The 21,357-nt window shown below is 39.5% G+C and overlaps 1 protein-coding gene across 3 annotated transcripts in view; it reads left to right on the top strand.

Annotated features, from left to right (window-relative positions):
• EVC (EvC ciliary complex subunit 1) overlaps positions 1-21,121 on the top strand; it is a 50,110-nt gene extending 28,989 nt beyond the window's left edge. For all 3 annotated transcript variants that reach the window (XM_071447155.1, XM_071447154.1, XM_071447153.1), the window contains 10 exons: positions 1,533-1,745; positions 9,279-9,388; positions 9,955-10,165; positions 13,194-13,400; positions 14,167-14,311; positions 15,208-15,310; positions 17,302-17,428; positions 17,679-17,772; positions 19,054-19,165; positions 20,184-21,121. In XM_071447155.1, the coding sequence (XP_071303256.1) occupies positions 1,533-1,745; positions 9,279-9,388; positions 9,955-10,165; positions 13,194-13,400; positions 14,167-14,311; positions 15,208-15,310; positions 17,302-17,428; positions 17,679-17,772; positions 19,054-19,165; positions 20,184-20,265 (1,404 nt within the window). In that variant the 3' untranslated portion in view covers positions 20,266-21,121. The remainder of the gene's footprint in view (positions 1-1,532; positions 1,746-9,278; positions 9,389-9,954; positions 10,166-13,193; positions 13,401-14,166; positions 14,312-15,207; positions 15,311-17,301; positions 17,429-17,678; positions 17,773-19,053; positions 19,166-20,183) is intronic.
• The last annotated feature ends 236 nt before the right edge of the window (positions 21,122-21,357 follow it).

The raw sequence follows: 21,357 nt of genomic DNA, 5'->3' as shown, positions 1-21,357 counted from the left end.
GAAATATTAAGATATTTTTCAGAAATCAATCAGTTCAAACGATATTTATAAAGCCAAACATGGAACAGATAAAGGTGCTGTGAAAACATTACATGAACCCCAAATGTATCATTATGGGGGCACAGAACTGTATTTCATATTCAACCTAAGTTCTGGTCTTTATTTCTTGAGTTCTTGTCTTTGCACTTTTTTATTATTATTTTTTAGTATTTTGTATTTTATAATGCAATATCTAGCAATTGGAATGGACTCTTACACAACAGTACATTATAGCAGTATATGCCCTCCCCCCAAAAAAATTCCACTGGAACTTCTGTTTTCTGTGAGCTGCAGACAAGCATATTTCACATCTAGATAAATATCACTGTGTTTCTGTTGAGAGGTTCTATATTTTGATCATCTAAGAAACTGTAATTCAACCTGTATTTAAAAGAAGGCAGCATCTAGAAGACCTGACTTGTTCTTTTAACAGGACGCCTTCAGAGAGTTTTAAAAATATGATCAGTATTTTAAAGAAAAGAAAGAAAGATACGTGTTTCCAAGAGGGTTAACACTGGTTTGCAATGAAAGCAAGCCCAGCTAGGCAGTAAAGCTTCTTGGACTGGTAGGATCATGCAGAGCTCACACAGAAATAGCTCATCATCCTGCAGAAATACTGCAGTGTCCATGTGACTTTCCAGTGTGGTTTTGTTCCCTTTTCAGCTGGGAAAGCTACCTGTCCTCACTCCTGCCCAGAAATAATTTCAAATGGCACCCAGTTTGCCAGCACAGCTCCTGTCCCCACTGTGTATTTGACAGTGAAACTACAGCTGAGTTTTTAGCTTGGATGCCGTCTGACTAAATCACCACAAAACTTCTTGTGAGTGAAACAGCCTCAGCAACTTAAAACTGTTCGTATGGGACTAGTTTCATTAAAACCACCAGAAGATGTTTGTTTTCCTAGGCTTGAAACTATTCTGCACCAGGATGAATTTGAATAATTCTGTTCTTCAGGCATTGAAGAGTGTCATATTTTGAAATACCAACTACTGACATGACTAATGTCACTTTTGTCTAGCTCAATCCATACTATCCTTTATAACTCTTCCCTCTTCATTCATTTCATATCAGCACCTGAGAAAATGTGCCTACAAGGTGTTGTGCTACACCAGATTGTTTCCACAGCCACTTTCAAAATAGGTGTTTTTATAACACACCACCATAGCCAGTAAAGAAGATATTCTTTTCTACTGCAGTCACATGTGAGCAACAGTTAGGGCACAGGGTCTCATGTGCTCTTGCCACTGTTGCATTTTAAATGCCTTGTGTAGCTTGAACCAAAACATTTTGTTGTTCCATCTACAAAACCTGGTCCTTTTAACTCAAGCCTTAGTGGCATTGGATTTTAGCTCTAGGATTTGGACACCAGCCCAGTGTATTCACATGGTTCTCTCACTGGCATCTATTGTGGAACATGCAGGGGAACAGCTCCAAAGGGCTGAGGATTCACTTTGTCACATGTTTCTCTCTGTCCCTCTCTGTGCCTCTCTTAGGAGCTGTACTCTAAGGCTTCCCATGCTTTAGCAGAGTTGGTGACAGAGCTGTTTCTTCAGACCCTGCCTGTGGTGACCAGCCTCTCTGTAAGAGAATGTGAGCTTCTGAAGGAGGAATGGCAGGAGAATTTGGTCCCTCAGCTGGAGAAATGGGAGAACCACCGCCAGAGACGCTGGAAGCTTTTCCAGGAACAGCTACTGCAAGAAAAAGAAGTAAGATCCATATTATGCTTTGGATCTCAGTGTCTTAAAAATGGGATACAGGAAAAAATGATCAAGATACTTCTCTGTGGAAGTGTTTAGTCTATAATTATTTAGCCTGGTCCAGACACAACTCTAGGCTGAGGAGAAGCAGTTTTATCTGCAGCATGGAGTGAATATGTATGCTGTGCATGTAGGCTTGCATAGAGGAGTCAGAGAGTAATTACTGAACATCTGTCCACAGTGTTTGACAGCTTTGTCAGCACATAAACACTTTCTGGCAAGGCTGCTCTCTGATGTCCTCAGCTCTTGGCATCTACAGAAACACTACAAAAAAACCTTCACCAGGTCTGTTTGGAGAGGGTACATATAAATGCAGTTTACAGGCAAGGAAGCCTTGCAATGATAAATATTTCTTACTAATTTTTATGTATTAATACTGTAATAACTGGAAACATGATATGTACTTTTATAAACTTACTCTACTCTGCAAAGGTGGAAAAACACACATCCAGCTTTCCTGCTCTGTGTGTGTGCCCACCATAGGGGGAATTGACACCCGAGGAGAAAACAAGAGTAAGGTGAGGCAGGTGTCTTTAGCATCAGACTGGGGCTCAAATATGCCTTCAGGTTATTCATGCAGTGCTGTGTCTCTGTTAACACTGCTTCTAACACAGCTTTGTCAAAGAAAGACCTTCTCTATTCAAAAGTGTGTCCTTTCCTAAAATTGTGTGCTGCAATGTACAGAGTAATTGGACGTTCTTAAATAAAAGGTTGGCAGATTTCTTTAACACTGGCAGAATCATACTTTACCTTGCCCTCCTTCTGCAAAGTGCCTAGCCAATCCAGTACATTGTTAATGAGGTACTGAGCAAGTCCCTAATTATTGCAAACTGCATTAAGGTGTTCAACTTTTTCACCCACTCACATTCAGGATTCTCCTGTAAAACACTGTGATTCAGGAAACTGTGGGCTCCCTATTAAATCTGGTGGGGTTGTTTGCTAACCAGTGGGTTTAGAACACCATTGGCAATACAAAAGTAAAATTTTTCATTGAAAACATTGAGACATTTTCTTTTTTTCTTTTATATTTTCCTTAATCTGGAGTTATGCAACATGCACCTTGCTAATCTTTTTATTTTTCCATTATTGTAACTGACCTGTTTTGAAAAACAATTCTGTTTTTCTGGTTTGGCGTCACAGGGCTATTGAGCAAACTAAACTAAATTGTGCTTGGGAGCAACCACTGATGCCTGTGGATCTGCTTACATGCTCAGTTACATTTGCATTTTCCAGGACTGTTGGTTGGCATTTACTGTTTGATTTTGTCATACCTGTACCTTCGGTGATTAATGAAACAATGTCTGACCTCAATTTTTTTTTTTTTTATTATTTTGCCCCTTTTTATCAAGGATTAGATTAGAATACCTGGCTTGTCAAGTTCAAACCTTGCTGTTGATTTTCACATTCATCAAGGGTGCACAAATTGCCTGTCCTTGTATGTGCATGGCCTGAGCAGCCTGCTCTGGTAGGTGAACTACAAGCACATCTTGTAGCACACAGAGCCCTCAGCAATGTGGTGGACTCACTGTCACAGGAAAACACAGAGAAACAGGAGGTTAGGTTTGGTGTGCAACTTGTGAATAATGTCATGTCAGAGAGCACATTAGGGCACCTCTGCTGTGTGCCTTCCACTGTCCCATTGAACCTCAGCCATTGTTCAGGGCTGGAGAAGATGTGTTTAACAGGCAAGAGACTCCCCACAAAGGGGAGACATCTCAAGTCTGATGTTTTGGTCCAAAAATGCTGTTTGTACATTCCCCTGTTGCTATCATTGGGCACACTGTTGAGTGGAGAAACCATACCCTGGGAATTTTTCTCAAAGGATTTAAAGGATTAGTTCATCTCCAGCACTCAGCTGCTAGATAATAGGTCTTTGGACAGCACTGTGTGATGGATTCATTGTATGTCAATTCAGGTGTGCTGGTCATGACCAAGCATAGTTTATTTAAATTATTAAATCGATTTTCCCTCGGTTTGTGTACCCTAGCATGCATAATGTAAAGGAGATGACTTCCTAGCTGGAAAAAAAATTAAAATAAAATAATAAAGGGTTTGCTGACATCATTAACAGTAATTACTGAGATATAGAGCTATAGAGGAATTAACTTAGCAGTGACAGAACTCTCCCATTGGTCTCTGAGTCATCAGCACTGCAGCTGGGCTTTATTCAACACAAAAATTTCCTGAGTGGCAGACAGAGCTGTCCTAAGGACAAGTGAATCTGCAGGATAAATTCCAAGAAGAGATAAGAGTTTCTCATTGTGAGAAATTCATCTTATGATCCCTCAAGACAATATTCTGTGCAGGAGCCTAAGTGCCTTTTTTAACTTAATGCTTGTGGCTTTTTGGAAAGGATTTGAACTGGAATAAAATCTGCTCTATCTCCAAAGAGAGCATGCAGGGAGAGAGCTATTCCACCAAAGCTAGGCGGGCGAATTTTCATGAATCTGAAATATAACAATGCATTATATTGTGTTCAAATGCAATGTGCATTTATTTCTTGTCCCTTTCCTACTATAAAACAGCAGCATGAACATTTAAGCAATAAGCTGACACTTGCATCCTACAAAAAGGAGCACTTGGTTTCCACCTTAAGAAGAGACATTGGACACTTGTGCCAGATGATTATGTCATTTGGGAGAGCCCATAGATGTTAGAGTTCTGGGTTTGACAAAAGATCCATAAATCCACAGTCATATTGTCAGGCCTTTTAAGTTGTCAGGCATTTTGCAGCAGGAGATTTGTCTTTCATTTGCCTCCTGATAAATGTGCTGTGCTGGGAGTTACAGTCACCTGCTTTACAGGTCTGGGAAGTCTTCACACCAGAAGACTTTTCACCAGGGAATTTATGTGTGCTTTTCAAAGTGTCTCTAAAAGACATTTTTCCCTTTTACTTGAACCACCTTTTTTTAGATGATCTTTCCTAGCATTTATACGTGTCTGGAATATGATGTCCTTTGGGTGAAAAGAAACACTTTTACAACTGAAAAGAAAAAAATCAGTATCATATATAACTTTGCCTTGTAGGCTTGAGGATATGAGTGAGGCACATGAGAATAAATGACTAATGAAAATAAATTTTGAGCATTTTCCCACATAGTCCCTAATTCATGATTTCTGTAGAGAGCAGTTCCAGGGAGCAGCCTCCTGCACCAGGCTGAGACTCACTTGGCAGTCAGTGTGCATTGCACCCCATCTACAGGCAGAGACAGAGAAATCACTTTACTTTTATTCCCTGAATAATCTGTGCTAAAGATGTCACAACAGAAAGGAGAGGCATATTCCTCACCTTTACTGCCAGAGTGTAATACTTAACTTCGGCAGTGCTTCAGAAGATCTTGTAATGCACCTGTGACCGAGAAGCAAAATATTTGGAAGCCTACAGAATAAAAATGGGATGAGATTACCATCCATTCCCACATCCTTGCTTGTTACCCAGAAAGCTGAACTAGCACCTGCTTACCAGTTTTGACAGGGTGGGCATTTTATCACTTTCTCTGGTTAATTTTTTCATAGCAATTGGAATAACGCTTCAAGACGCCAGACATTCCTTAGAGCTTTACTCCCTCATTTACCATACTTTTGTCACTGTTTTTCCTGGTTGAATGCAGGGATCAGAGAGCCTGAGCTCCATTCCAGCCCCTCAGTTTGTGCAGCAGCATGAGTTTGTCCCATCCACTCAACCTATCTCTGAGCAAAGTGAGGCTGTTCCCAGGAACAACAAATCTTGGAGATGTGCCTGGTGACTTGACTCAACAGTGGAGTATGGGTGCAAGCACAAAGCCTGATCTTGACACCAGGCCTGAAGAAGTTTTGAAAAGATTTCTGTTTTACTGGTTTTAAACCACATGCCAGCAGCCTCAGCATTCCCAGAGAATCTTTGCTGTCACGTTTCTGCCTCTCTGTGAGATGTTCCTGTATTTTGGAGGTGGAAAATACCCAGCTCTGTTAGCCCATCCCAGTGAGCTGCCTAGGTGTTGTTTCCAATTAAACATACAATGTCCTATTTATTCCAGCTGATTCTTTCTATCTTAATCATCTTCCTTATTTATCCTCTCATCATGAATGTGTAATGATTCCCCCTCCTTTCCTCTTGTTCTCTTACTACTTACATGACCGAGGTACTTTTAGTGTTCAGTTTATTAACTGTCTGCTGGAGGAGTTTCTGCTGTATTCTCAGTTTCCCATTGATCTCAAGGAGGTCCAGAGTAATTTTATAAATTCTGCATATGGACTACCTTAAATGCACTCTTAATGGATAAGGTGATTCTTTATAAGGAACTCCTCACTACTACAGAACTAGGCTGTTTCTTTGTAAACAGAAGTAAAGAACAACTACAAGAAGCACTGTCATTGTTATCACTGACAGTGATAGGATATACTTTTGGATAGGATATACTTTTGGGTAGGATATACTGATAGCAAATGAGGTGCTGTATTTTGGGTTCTTGGCTGCAGTGTTACATCATTTACTATTCCAACTGCAATTCAGGTATCATCTCCTGAAGGTATTCTGTCTCTTGGTGATATATACTCTCATGCTGTTTCACTTGCCCTTCAAGAGCAACTTTTCAGTAAATAATCAGGTCTCCAGAAATTATGGAAACCCACAGCTGAACCACAGCCAGCCTCTCATTGGAAATAAAATTACCTCTGGAAAGTAAAAGGTCATTTTCAGACTTTCTTTGAACTGCTGAAAGAGACATTAAAGTACACAATGTGATGGATCTACAAGGCATGTGCAGAGAGGTGTGAAACCCTAGGAGCTAAATCCACAGAGCTGCTAAAGGGAAATGCTGATAATAATTATTACTTCAAGCAAGTCTTTGCCATCTGTCATGGCGATACCTGAAGACCTGATAGACCTTAATTTGATGCTTGCAGCATGCAGTCAGAGAAGACAGTGTGCTCAGCTGTTCTCTGTGATTATCAGACTCACCTAGCCTCAGATCAGTTGAGATCTGGCTACACAGGTACATCTGAGGCTCTTGCCAAGAGCAGCCTGGTGAGTCTCCAGTGCCATGCAGTCTTTGGGACCGTGCTTCTCATGCTCAGCTGCACTCTTCCCATCTGTCACTTGTTGTTGACTGCCTGCCCTCCCATCCTTGTCAGGATCCTGCTCAGGAACATGTGTTTTGGTAAGGTTTTCTACATGGAGAGAGGTCAGTTAGATGTATCACTGTGTATTCCACAGGGAAGGCACTAGCCATGAAAGAAATACATTTTTATTTTGAAGCCAAAACAAAGTTTCTGATGTTCTCTGCACTTCCCAGGGGAGTTCATTCTGTGCTCACAGAGAAAGCCTCTCTCCTGCACAGATCACTGCTTCCCAATGAAAAAACTCATATCCAGCAGAGATGCCCAGTAGCACTCCTAATTTCTAAAGCTAACAATTGTACAATTATACATTTGTGCTGGCTTTAGCACCAGATGGAAACTAAACTACAAATGAACCATTCCCCCTCCTCTGCCTGTTCCAGTAAGGGAGTGGCAAAAGCAGAGAGTATGGGTTGAGATAACACTTTACTGAAAGCACAAAGCCATGGAGTAAGAAATTCACAATAATAACACCAATATTAATAGCAAAGGCATACAAAAAGAGAAGGTGTTTTACCCAGCAAAAAGGAGTTCATCACTGGGAAAAAACAAACAGATGGCAGATGCTCCCTGTAGGTTGTGTCCACTTGGTTCCCCAGACAAAGGTGATATGGAGACCATTCCCACTCACTACCTATGTGACCATCAGGAACAAGGGCAGTATGGCAAGGGAACTCCCATGGCTAACATTTCCCACACCCCCCATGATAGCCAGTGACAAATAAATCCCCTGAGTCAGGCTGTGCTGCTGGGCTCACTTCTGCACAGGTGTCTGTGCCGCTGTTTCTCCTGCCCCACTGTGCTGGTCCTGCAGGTCACTGCCACTTTTCCAACCATTCTGCCACCTCCTTTCAGCTCAGCTCAGCTCAGTTCAGCTCAGCTGGCCCAGCCTCAGCTCAGCTGTTGACAGTGGGGCTCCACTCAACTGGACTAGGGTTCAATCCCACCAATCCTTCCCCCGTGGCAGCCTCTGCACAGGCTCTGTCAGTTCAGCCCTGCTGTTATGCTGTTATACTGAATAGTACCTCTGAGAACTTCTAGGTAAAATGGTTGTTATGTTTAGATGCAGAAAACACACCAAATATTATCAGGATCCACTGGCCTCTCTCTCTCTCTGTATTAAAAAAAATTACACAAATAGCCATTCCAGATGTATCAGTTGTACAATTTGCTGATATTTTGTGTAATACTCAGGTATATATCCAGTAGTTATGAGTGCTGTTGCCGCTGTCCTTTCAGCACCAAGTCCTGGAGCTGCATTCTGGAGAAAACAGGAGGGGGAGCAGGGTTGCAGTGGGGGCTGGATCTGCAGGGACTGATGCTGAAGCCTTCCTTCTGGAGAGAGAGGCAAAATGGTGTCCACTTCTGAAGAGTGTGCTCATTTTCACCCCAAAACCAGTCCCACGTGTATGATGTGGGTGGGATAGAATAACAGCTTGGATGTGCCCACACTGCTCCAAGCTTCACCCCCTCCTGCAGCCAGGACAGCATCTAATCCTTTGCTGGGCATACTGATCTAGTGAAACCTTCCTGTCTGCCATAATTGAAAATTTAGTCCCTCATGTTGTGAATGACACTGGAACACAAAGTGAAACTGTCAGACATCCTGGATATTATATTTAATTTAGGTCTCTGAATACATCAGCAGGTAACCTACTTTTATTCATCTGTCAGTAGCCTAAATTATGCTCTTCATCTTACAGTAAGAGTTGGAGCCTTGTGACTTACTATTCCTAAGCCTTACTATTCCATAAGCTTTATGACTTACTATTCCTTAAATAATGGCAACATACTAAACAAAATCTTAACTCCATATCTTCAAAAGTTTACAGTCTAATGGCAAATCCATCAAAATTCATTTAAAGATTAAATTCTTCAATCTAAATATCACTCTGAAGGAGCAGTAAACTTGCAGTCCATATACTTATCTAATCACTTAATCTTCATTTCCAATTATTAGCACTGTTTACTGTGACAGAAGTGTGATGGAAGATGATACCTGTATTTTGTTCAGTGAAAATAAAAACCATATTCTCTAATAGGGAAAAGAAAAAAAGAAATAAAAAGCCTACTGCTGATTAGAGTCAATGCAGTATTTTGTGCCATATTGTTTTTTTTTTTCCTTGTTCTCTGTTGCTGAAACCAAAACATCTGTAGGAATCACAGTTCAGGGCTGATCTAAACTATTGCAAAGCTTTTCTTTTCAGTGTGTTTTGTTTAAGATTTTGATAATTGAAAAAAATAGTAGAATAATTTTAATTCAGCATGAGTTTGTTTTTAAACGCAAGGGATGATTTTTCTAGCAAAATAAACCATTGTTTCTTTATGCAGTGACTGGCTGAAATCAGAGTATCTTATATTCATAATTCTTTTCTCTGCTTTTAGCTCTGGATAACAGAATATGCTCTCTCTGCTGTGATGCAAAAGCACCTGTCTGAGAAACAAGAGAAGATAATTCAAGGTGTCGTGAGCAGACTAGGATGCCTCAGTGATGAGTAAGCACAGTTTCATCTGTGAGCAGTGGGGTAAAACTTCACTGCTGCATGCCCAGATAAAAACTTGAGTGTACATTACATTGTGGAAAGAAGTGTTGAGGGATTATTAGCACCTTCAGACAGAGGCAGTTGGTTCAGTTTTTTATCAGGGTATCAAAAGCAAATGTTAAAATATAACATATCGTGACTCCTGGAAATCAGAAAAAATAGTCTTAGGTGATTTGAGACTGGAGTGCTTTGTGAGTGGTTTCTAGTCTTGAACCAGCCTTTCTCTGCACTCCCTGTGTCACAGTGGAGTTGCATTTTCTGCAAGATAAAGCAACATGGAGATGGTTATTTAGCTATTTTATTTCTGTTTTCATTTTAATTTAATTTCAGTGTGACAGAACTAGAAGTGTAACACAGCAGTACCCATTCTCTACACCTAAGCAGCTTTCCAAGGCATGCTTTGTACAAAAAGACATTTCACAGAGTGAAGAATAACTTCTCACCTTTAAGGAATGGCTTTGCTGAACACAGGTGTGCCAGCAGCTTCACTGATGGATTTTTAATGGTCCTTTCTACAGGTCTGTTAGCTATATCTTGCAAAAGCACCAGCTCCTGCTGTGCTCAGTGCTCAGCAGGTTCGCCTTGCGGAGAGCGGGACTGGCGGCCCTGGCGCGCATGCGGCTGGCCAGAAAGAAGAGCTCGCTTCAGGAGCTGAGAGAGCAGCACACCCTGCAGAAGGGATCCTCCCTGTGCCAAGATGAGGACCAGTGGCAGTTACAGAAGGCAGTGGTAGGTACAGTGTCCAGGTGGGTTATCTCCAGGGGTCTCATATGCTGTGATATTTGGCATTAGAAGTGGCCACTGCAGACCTAAACTACAAAAAAAACAAAAAAAACCCCAACAACAAAAAAAGTTCAAGCTCCAATGAGAAAGAAAAATATTCTCTGTCAAAAATGTGCACATTGCTGACATAGGATGTGCCTGAGTATGCCTGTTGTAGTTTAGGCAGACATCTTAATCCCTTATACTTTATTAAGTGGCCTAGCAAGCTTATTTAGCAATTTATTTATATGAAAATACTAATGCATGAAGTAAAGGATGCCAGCACATATAAAGGACTTCTGCAAAGCTACTGCTTCAGGGTAAGAGAAGCTCCTACTAATTCTGCTGGGGATTGTAATATGCACTTGACAAGTTTTTACTGGAGCATTAGGAGAAATTCTTACTCCTACCACACAAATCAAGTTCTTCTATACTGTCATAATTTTTCATTATTTTTTTCTCTCTCTGTCCATAAGAAGATCAGCATCCATTCCCAATCCTCCCAGATTATCTGGCTACTGTAGGTCATGAAGACAAAAGAAAGTTCAAGGGATTTTTAGACATGATGTTCCCATAGGTCACTCTCACATCTGTTTGTGACTGGTTTTTAGTGTTGATCTATTAAGTTTTGTTGGTTATTTAACTATATGCATTGGATATTTATGTAGAGCAACACCACATTTCATATTTCAACTTCAGTCAACCCTCCCAACAGGTGTCAGTGATAGCTCTGCCCAACCCACTGCTGCTGCACATATGGCTTGAACCCACCAAACACTTTGCAGCTCTGTGCTCCATGCTGTTGCTGTGTAATTAGCTGAGAGGTAAAATTCTGTACCCCTCTAATTTTGATTTGCATCATACAAACCTTCAATCTCCACATGGAAGACAATAAGGAAAATCTGTGTCCTGCTGTTTTCATATTTGAAAAATATAAATTGAAGCAGTTTCTTTTAAGTTTGAAAATCTGAAAAACTCATTAACCTTCAGAAGAAATAAAATATAAAATAATAAAATACAAATGCATATCACTGCATTCCTCTTGCTTTCCGTTACTCCCTCTCACTTAGCTCACATGGAGATGTTAATTGATGCAATCACTGCCTTCCCTAATGAAAATGAAATTTCCTCAGGTATTAATGTTCCAATGGCATCTCTCCATTACAGCCTCTTTCAAATTCCAGCTAAGACCCATCTCACAAGAAAGTGCCTAAAAATACACTTGCTAGATTCTTGCTGCTGAACAAGTAGGACATAGGTGTGGAATTGGGAAAAGTCAAGGGAGAAAAAACATGTTACAAACATCCTCCAAAACTAAAAACAATCTATAAGTAGTTCAGGAAGAAGTTAATTTACAGACATTCAAGCAGATTTTTAGATATATTGTGTTGTTTTACCCAAACTTAATTTTTGCTTGAGCCAGTTTTATACTGGTGGACAATGTCATGTCTATCTATTGAATTCATACAGAATGTAATGAATCCTACCTTGGGCTTAATCACATGACATTGTGTCTCTAAAAAAAAAAGAGAGAAACAGTTTAATGACATTCCAGTTTTCTCAAAAACCTCAGAAACATAAGTCTATAAATATAACATGTCAGAACATTAATAAGAATATTAGTAAGCATTAATAAGAATATTTCTACAGATGAATGTTCCTTTTCTACTTGCATTTCTTATTTCCAAGAAGGCATCAAATAGGTACTATCACATCTTCCAGAATATTTTAATGTTATTTAGCTAAGTGTATAAATATAAGAAAAACATCAGCAACAGAATATTAGGCCATCTATGGCAGACTGCTACACTTAAGGATGACAGAACAGACTGACCATGCTGGTAAGCAGATACTACTGTTCACTAAAGAGAGCTTAGATGAAAAGTGTGCACTTTTCATGCACAAAAATGGAAGCAGAGATGGTCCAGAGGCCTCAAAGGACTTGAACTCTTCAGCCTAAAAATAGGTGCCTTCTGGAATATCATAGGTTTTAAAACTGGCATCAAATATGTGAATAGAGAACCATTTTTCACGTTTTTAATGAAAGAAGAGAGCACCTAGCAAAGTTACCAGATGGCAGGTTCAAAATTAAGAAATATGTGGAGAAGCTTTAGAACTCAGCAGCAGAAGATGTTGTTTCAAGTGTTATTACCCACCGTTTGTGACCTGTCCCAAGGGTATTGGTACTCCCAAGTACCAGCAAACCAAGTTTTTCTCAGGTAGACCACACATACTGTGCAAGCATTCCTGGTGCAAAACTGTCCTTGCCTTGCTCCTCTGCAGTTTATCAAGGCATCCACAATTGTCCCTTACTGGACTCAGGACATTTCACATACAGGGGAATACATCACTTAGGAGTGACTAATAGGACAGGATGCAGTTTTTACTCTATGTCAGTGTCATATTTTCTGAAAAATCCCTTTGCCCAGGATTTTTCTCCTGGGAAGCTGAGAAGCCTCAGAGAGAAATGAAAACAATATTATCTCCTTTGCTTCTGCTGTATTTGCTGCTTTGGAATGTGCTTTGGAGATTGTTTATCCAATATGTGAATTGTTTTTACTTAATGACCAATCACCATCCAGCTGTGTCAGACTCTGAGGAGTCAGTCACAAGTTTTTAATTAATATCTTGTTATGCCTTCTGTAAGATCCTTTCTCTATTCTTTAGTATAGTTTTAGTATAGCGTTCTTTTATATAATATAATATTATGAAATAATAAATGAGCCTTCTGAGAAGATAGAGTCAGATTCTCAATTCATCCTTCATCCAGGGGACCCAGCAAATACCACAACTGTACATATCATGACAGAGGCTATAGTTCTGTTGCAATGACAAATGTGTTAAATGACTGTACAAACTTCCTCTGTAAATTATGTTATTATAATTGCTAAAACTATAACATTCTGAATGGGTGCAGGACTTTATTTCAAAGTGAAGCTGACTACAATTGTTAACATATTTAAATGGCAGTGCTGTCTTATTGTCTGATTGCCAGGAGTCCCACATCCGTGAAGAGGAGGAGAAGCTTGAGGAAGAAACACAAGAAATCAATTTAGAATTTCACCAGCAGCTAGTCACAGAAATCCAAGAAGCTCTTCAGTTTCTTCAGCAGCACATGGAGCAGGTGATTGGGCAGACTCTGCTGCAGTATGCTCGAGGGGAAGCTGGAAAAAAGAGTTCAGATCATGAACAGGACTTCAAGGTATGGAAATGGTCAATAGCAATTTTCCAGACAAAACCAGGGCTACCTTGCACAGATGGAAAGCAATTTAATGTATGCATTAACCTATGCCTGGAAGTATCAGCAGAAAACCCTTAGGACCTGTGTTAAAACTGAGCATAATTTGCAAAGTACTTGCAAGCTAGTTTATGTAGCAGCACAGTATTTGCTACAGCAGCCAAAACAGGTTTTAAGTCAAACACTGGAACAGGAAAAAAATTGTCACAACTGTTAATGGCAGAGAATAACAGAAAGAAGAAAAAAATTGAGATTATTTTCTATTGATAAAGGGTTTGTGACTAATTAATACTTTGCATTCTACCAGCTTAATATTAATTCAAAGATAAATAATTAAATAAAATTAAAACTTACATCACAGATGAATAATTTTTTTCCAAAGTAAATATTTGGATTTTCTGTGTAATGGAAATGTCACAGCAGAGCTACACATAGATTAGCTTGCTTTGCTGGCAGTTGGCTTGATTGTTAAAATGGGCTGTAGAGATTGAATGGATAGGGGAATGACCACTTCCCAGATGGAGATGAGGCAAATTAGGAAGGTTTTGCTGCAATTTTTCATGTTGACATGTTGCATGGTTCTCAGTATCTCAGTCTGCCCCATTTTTAAAGCCACATTTTAAATTCACAATTTCGTGTGCACATACCAAATTAGCTATGTGGTTTCTTTAAACAGATCAAAACACTTTTGGGCTTGGAAATTAATTGTGACTTGTACTGTGTGATACAGGAGAGACTGGTGGAATCTGCTGTTGAAAGTGTATATGGGACCAGCAATAATATCAATAGACTGGTGCAAAACTACTACCAGCATTTAGGAAAAATCACAGAAGATTATGAGGGAAAAAAACTTCAATATCTAAAATCCTTACAAGGTTTGTATGATACTGACAACTTTAAGACAATTTTGTTTCCCAGTATGTGTGCTTAGTGTAAGGTTAGAGGATTTTGCTTCTTCTGGCATCCCTTGACCTAGTAAATCTGAATTGAGCCTGCCAGGCACAGTGACAGGAGGAAAGGTGGGGAGTACCTCCCCTCTCACAGCCAGCCCAGCCAGCCCAGCCCTGGGTACACTCAGTAACTGCTCCCTGATGGTGCAGGTGGAAGGAAAGGGCCTGTCAGCCCCTCTGAGTGTTCAGAAAAGGTTGGGTGCTCCCCAGATGAAGGTTATGTACCCTGATCTGTTACAAACCCATCCATCTCCCTCCTGTTTAATTTCAATAGAGTGGTGCAAGGTTTTGTCTGTCAGATGAAGCCTTGCTGCCAGGCAGGAGTGCAGGGGCAGAGTCAGGAGCATGGCCAGCACATAAGCACTCAGTCCCAGAGTGTGAGCATTTGTGAAAGTAACCAGAATAGTTTCCTGTCAGTTGAGGGACAGCTTGTGAAGCTGGGCATACCCAGGAATAAGTCACATCTGAGTGGAGGGTTTTCTTTGGAATGCATTTTTTGTTTAGGTAATACAGTTCTTGCTTAAGGCATCAAGGTCTTTTTAGAAAATTTCTGCTTTGAATTCCATGTTAATTAGTTAGCCTAGTGGGAGAAGTAGGTAAACAGGAATGCCATGACATTCCTATCTTATCTAAATGATGCACAAAGTATTCTCTTTGCAGCAGATCACAGTGGCAGAGTGTGTAAGAAGTACTTGATATCCCTAAGGAGCAGTAAGTTTGGAAAGGCTACCTAGCATCAGGATTAATTTGTGATGAAGGTTGTCACAACTCAGAGTTTTTAATTTTGAGCAGAAAATTTTTCAAAAACATTATTTCAACAGAAGGAAATGAAAGGATCAGACTGAAGAATAAAGAGAATGAACTGGCATTGAAAGAAAAACACACCAAAGGCCTCCTAAATGTGTCATCCACGGTCCACCAAAGGTTAGACCAGGCAGCAGCATTGCTGTCTATTTAAACTTTGTGAGTGATTGCAGATCTGCATGAATGTCTAGCTGAATAAATGTCTTCAGTTTGCATTTTATACTTCTCTTTGATGGAAAAGAAATACCTATTGCCAAATGATGTCTGCCCTTTGATCTCAGAGAATTACTTTCTTATTAAATAAACTTTTTGATGGTCATTAGTTACAGATTGGAGAACTATACTTAGGCAGTTTGAAAAGAGAGAATGAAATACAATGCCAAAACATATGCCAAATTTTTAAAGAAATTTAACATAAATGTGGGATGGGAACCAGTACTGAATGTAATTCATTACATCCCATCCTTTTTACTTTGAACATCAAAAGTGTTTGTTAGTTTGCTGTGGAGAAAACATTTACCATAATGAGGAGAAAATGCTTGAAGCCCAAAAAATACTCAAAGTGGAAAGAAGGTTTCAGTGAATGCTTTGGAAAATCAAGATTACTTGCACTAAATTTAGAGTGGAATCCCTCAAATGTTAGTTAAATAAGAATCATATTTAATTAATTACTGATTAAATGAAAATTAGGTCCTGACAAAAAGCACTGCAATTAAAAAGGCATAAGTTGTCATAAAAAGGTCTATGGCTTGTCATGTATATGATACATTTTTGTAATCATTTTATATCTTTACTCTTGGTTTGTTATTCAGCAAAATACAACAGCTTCAATTTTGACATTATAAGGAGGTTAAATCTTTCTTTAAACATTCTGTTTCTTCTAAACTGAAAGATATCATTGCCCACTTTTTTATCCCTGCTTGAGTTAGTAAATAAATGGATTTATGTAATAAAGGATTTCATAAAAGATCTGTTAGTTATTCATTATCAAATTTATCATTTATTGTGACATACAAATTCACTTTCCAGCTGTTTTGTCATTTGTTTTTTCTCCTGTAATCTATTCTAGTATCTTTAAACAAAATATAGGAAAATTTGAATTTGCCTTCACAGAAGCAGAAATGTGGGATTGAAGAATGTAGCAATGCAGCATCTAAGCTGATACCATAATAATCAGTAATCAAACCCATTTTCCTATTGCCAGTATGATTTATTTTACGGTCTAGTGCTTTTTAAATTAAATATAAAGTTTACATTAATTTGTCCAACTCCTATAAACTTGACATTGTTTTATCGTTTTATTTCTTTTTGCCCTTGGTGCAAGGTTAGGAGTGTGAGTTCAAAAAGCAAATGTTGAAAGGTAACCTCTGTAAGCAGTGAGCATTACAGTAGCAACTTCATTAAGTGTAAATGTCAGAAAGGATTTGTGTCACCTCCTTCCCTGAGGAATTTGATGGGTGATTGACAGCATTGCTTTAAGGTAGACCAGGCAAGAAAACAGAAGAAATATAGATGCAGCAAAGTTGCAGCCATTCAGGTTGTACTGTAATAATAATAATCTTTTACCAGAAATGTAAAACAAGTGAAGAATTCAGCAGTTAATGCTTTCAATTCCCAAGTTTTGAATTACCATGTTGATGATGGCTCATTCTGGTTCTGATGATGGCTCAGTACTGAAGAGGCCTGGATGAAATGCCTAATTCTTAATTTCTTGTTCTCACACTTGATCTTTGAACAGATCTTTGAACATTGTTTGCCTTGGCCCTTTAGCAAGCAGGCAGTAAAACTGATCCTAGAAATATACAGTGGTTTTGAAAGCAGGCTTCAACTTTAGAGCTGAATTCCAGTTCCCAAAATCCAGGTATGGACACTGCAAACTCCTGGAATTCCTACCTCCAAAAGAACCTTGTATTCCATGGACAGCCAAGGCAGGTTACTAAAATAAGTAAATTTAAAAATCTACCACAAAATTTTCTGTCCCAGCAGAAGTTGGCTGGGCCAATACTGTTAATGAGCCTTTCTGTCTACAAAACCTTCTAAATAGACTTTGACAGGATTGTATTCCTGCCTTGCACTGAACAACATCTATACATTTATATTTCTCTGACCAGGATAGTGCTACAGCAGAACAAGATTTTGGCTCAGTTTGAACTGCGGCAGCAAATTCGTCTGGAGTCTCTGAAACAGAAGCTGCTGGGATTGCACCACCTGGGAGCTGAGCTGGAGAATCAGCTAAGGGTAAATGGTTCATGGATCTAAGCATTCAGTGGAGAAACATGGGACAAATTGTAGGGGTCTCTTTGCTAGCCTAGTTGGAATGAGTGCTGAGATTCATCTCTGTCTTGTAGGAACACTTCCCTGATTGTTTCCCATATTGTTTCCTGTGTTTCTGCAGTGATGTGCCTGCTTTGTTGTGCCACATGTAATAAAATAACACAGAACTGAGCTGTGTTGTGTTGAGTGATTGCTACTCTGTCCTTGCATGCAGGAAGCAGAGCAGGACTTTGTGAGTGAGTTGGCTGTGCTGACCCGAGTTCCACTGACTGTGAAGAAGAAGCCTTCCAAAAGGAGCAAGCCAGCAGGTTGGTACTATCCTGAATTGTTCAGAAAAAAACCCACATATTTCCACAAATCAGTGCAGATTTTGCAGTATAACACATTGGAGTTTCAGGAGAGATTTTTCATCAGTGCCATTTCCCTAACTGGGATGTAGAAAAGTAATGAAACCTTTCAAGGTCACCCAGTTCTCCAGCAGAGCAGTGTGAGTAGATTTCAAATTTAGGGAAAAGAGCACCTTACCAGTTTTCTGCCTTTTCCATTTGTATTAACATTTGACAAGTAGGTGTTTTGGACTACTCTCTTTTGCATTTTTCTGAAGCCACAAACAAGTGCCACCTTTCCTCACTTCAGAGCAGCCTTTAACCTATAGATTACATTGTGCCCACTCAGGTGAGGCCTTGCCCTGCTGAAACCAAAACATTTTTCATGTCTTTGTCATTCCTTTAGAAACAGCTCTGTTCACCTCAACTGCTCAATCCATGGGAGAACAGCAGAGTTGAATCACCCGGTTTTCCTTCTCCTGGCAGAGTGGAAGAATCGCCTCCCACACATGTACTCAAAATCAGGAAGCTTGATCTATTTTTATGAATGTATTGTAGTTTTGACAAATTATACTAATTCATTCTTCAAGAGCTACTTAGGGGCAAATTTTTAGAATAGCAGTTGTGTTTCCTAGTGCACGTTTCAGATGCAGTGTACAAGTGTCATCCTTTGAGCCGTGCAATCTTTCTGTCATTATCAGAATGAAACATATGGCGTTGCATTTGAAGGATGCTGAAAGGCAGGATGGGTGCCTGAAAGGGAAAAGCAGGTCACTCCCTGCACACTTTTGAAGTCTTTCTCCCCAGCTGTTGTTTCTCAGGTGTGCAGAATTGTTTGCCTTGGTAGGCACCGTGACTGCACGGTCAGGGCGCTCAAAGCAGTGAATTTTTAACATCATGTTCTGATTCAAATCACTCAGAAATATGAACCAGCTTTTCTTCTGCTTGGTGGTAATAAAAGGCCATTTTCAGTTACTTGCTAAGAAAATATATGATAGGGCTTTCAACTGTTGCACCACATGGAAACTCACTTCAGTGTTCAGCAAGTGTGGCAGTTCACAGTCTGCTGTGTGAGAACTGACCAGTGGTAAAAAAGCAGTGTGCTGGGCCAATGTAAAGTGAAGTGATTTCCTTGGAACATTAATAGGTGTGTATGAAAAGTCAGAGTGTAACTTTTTGCTTCAGGTTAATCAAAACCAAACAAGCTCTACTATTTGTGCTTTTTTTTTTTTTTCTTTTAATCTATTGCATTTGGCAATTCAGGTGAAAAAGCAAATTCCAAAAGACAAACCTTCCAGTCACCTGAACCAGCAGAAAAAGAGGATTCTCATGAAAATATTCAAGAACCCCATGGAATAACTTCTGGCTTATGCAGGTATGTTACAGACTAAAAATAATGGTATGTGAAAAGCTGTTTATAAAAGAATCCTATTTTAATACAAAACTGCAAAACTTACTTTTTAACAAGATGTCAGTCAGACTTAAAACATAATGCCTGCATTAGCTGATCTTCCTTAATATTTACTTTCCACATGTACTTAAGCTTTTTTGCCCTATAATATTTTTTTGAAATTAGGAAATTCATCTTTATTTTCTTGTCTGTACTGCTATATATTTTATAAATAGCTTTGATCAAAGGTATAGAAATGAGAAATACTGTTTCCAAATTTCCTTTATTTAGTTTTATTTAAACCTTAGTCACAGACAGCATAAATCAGCAGAGACAAGTGAATTCAAAGGAACTAGGCTGAATTGTAGCAACCAAAATATGGTCTGTGGTATTTAGGCTTTCAACTTCCACCTTTATTTCAGGAACAAAGGCAAGCTCCAGCCTTTGGCTGATGAGGGTAGCAGCTCTAACAATGATTTTCTTGATAGATGTTTCAGTTGGCTTGTGCTGGGGTGCTAACTGGAGGAGAAGTGGCTGCAAACCTGAAAGATGCCAGCTGATTACCACGGGCAGATCAAACCAGCCAGCTGGTTGCTGCGCCTTGATATATTGAGCAGAGAAAATCCTGCTGACAGGCAAAGCAAACAGTTGGTTCTCAGGAGCCACAGGCCTTTGGGGAAAAGTATTTATCCCCTGAGTGACCTCAGCCTGGGACTGACTTCAGGAGATGGCTCCTTTCCCTGATGGCATCAACCCCTTTCACACACTCCTTTCCCACAGCCGACGAGGGATGCGTGTGCAGGGAGCAGGGACCCAACAAAGGAACGTTTATGGGTTTGCAACTTTGTGTTGGCAGCCCCAACAGAGGCACTGAAACCAGTGACTGCAGAAGTTATATAGCAGGAGCCTTTCTTTTACCAAAATTAATTTAGTTTAGGGGAGAAGTAGAGCGTTTTAAAAACTGTCTGCAATTTTGTTGTCTTTTTCTTACTTATTCTTTCAGAGAGATGCCACAGAGTTCACATGAAGGGGAGACTGAACCCAGGAAAAACTCAAAGATGTTAAAAAAGAAAGGCAGCAGGTAGTAAAAGCTTTTGTCTGAGCTGTCTGAACACAGTGTACCAAGGCATCCTTCTGGGGAATCTCAGCAGCTGTAGGTACTTACTGAGCTGCTTTGCTGAGGAACAATGAAGAAAATCAATAATAACTCATACATCTTTTTTAGCTGCAGACCAAGAATCAATCCCAACTTCCTTTAGCTGTTAATAAAACATTCCCTCTTGGTTTTGGTAAGAGGGAAAACAAGGAAGTCTTTAATACAAGCTCTTTGAGACTGCTTGGGTAATGTGCTGGGGAGACTGTTTTAGATTTGGAATAAATCTGAGGATAGTGCACCTGTAGGAGAACAGGTGCACACTGGGCCCAGGTGAGTGTGTCTCAGTAAGGTTTCATCACAAGAGTGATGTACTGTTTACTTTTGAGCCTGAGATGTGGTACACAGTAGCATTCTTTTTTGTGAATGCTACTTTGACCTAAGCAAAAGAGATAAAAATGTAGAGAATATGGAATATGTAAACAGGCTTCAGATGATACTGACAGATCAAAAGATGACATTTGGTTTCTCTTTTGTTATATTTTTGTGCTTCCACTCCTATGTATGCTTTTTAAAATTTGTACAAAGATTTTTAAATGTCTGTTTCTCTGCCTTTGTGCTAGAATTCAAATTGTTACTTTTAAAGAAAATGAGAGAAAACTGGTTAACTCTTTCACTATTTATGCTTCAGTTTCTGGTCTTCTTCCTTAAGTGCACCCCTTTGTTTCCAATGTACTTTGTTATGCTCATTACATTTCCTATGGGAAATTCTTGTTATGCAAAGCAGTTAATTCTTACTGGCTGTACAGAGCACCTGTGTTGTGTAATAAATTGCCCCATTTAAGCAATCCTACAGCTTTCATGAAGTGGGAGTATTCTGCCTTTTCAAAAATAAACATCTATTTTGCTAATGAAAAGGTTTTCCTTTGGTGGAAGATGGAAGGTCCTACATCAGTTACACAGTTTGCCTCAGACAAAAGTGCTGCTGTACAAATGAGTTCACCAGGCCAGTTACACACGTGTGTTAAATGGTTCATTTTCATCTCAGCTGTAAAAATAATTTTTAAGTTGTACCCTTTCAAGC

The sequence above is a fragment of the Agelaius tricolor genome, unplaced genomic scaffold (assembly GCF_023055355.1).
Source record: "Agelaius tricolor isolate 1412-34295 unplaced genomic scaffold, bAgeTri1.0.p SCAF_24, whole genome shotgun sequence".
NCBI lineage: Eukaryota > Metazoa > Chordata > Aves > Passeriformes > Icteridae > Agelaius > Agelaius tricolor.
The sequence above is the reverse complement of the archived record's forward strand: the minus strand, read 5'-3'. Positions and strand labels throughout refer to the sequence as shown.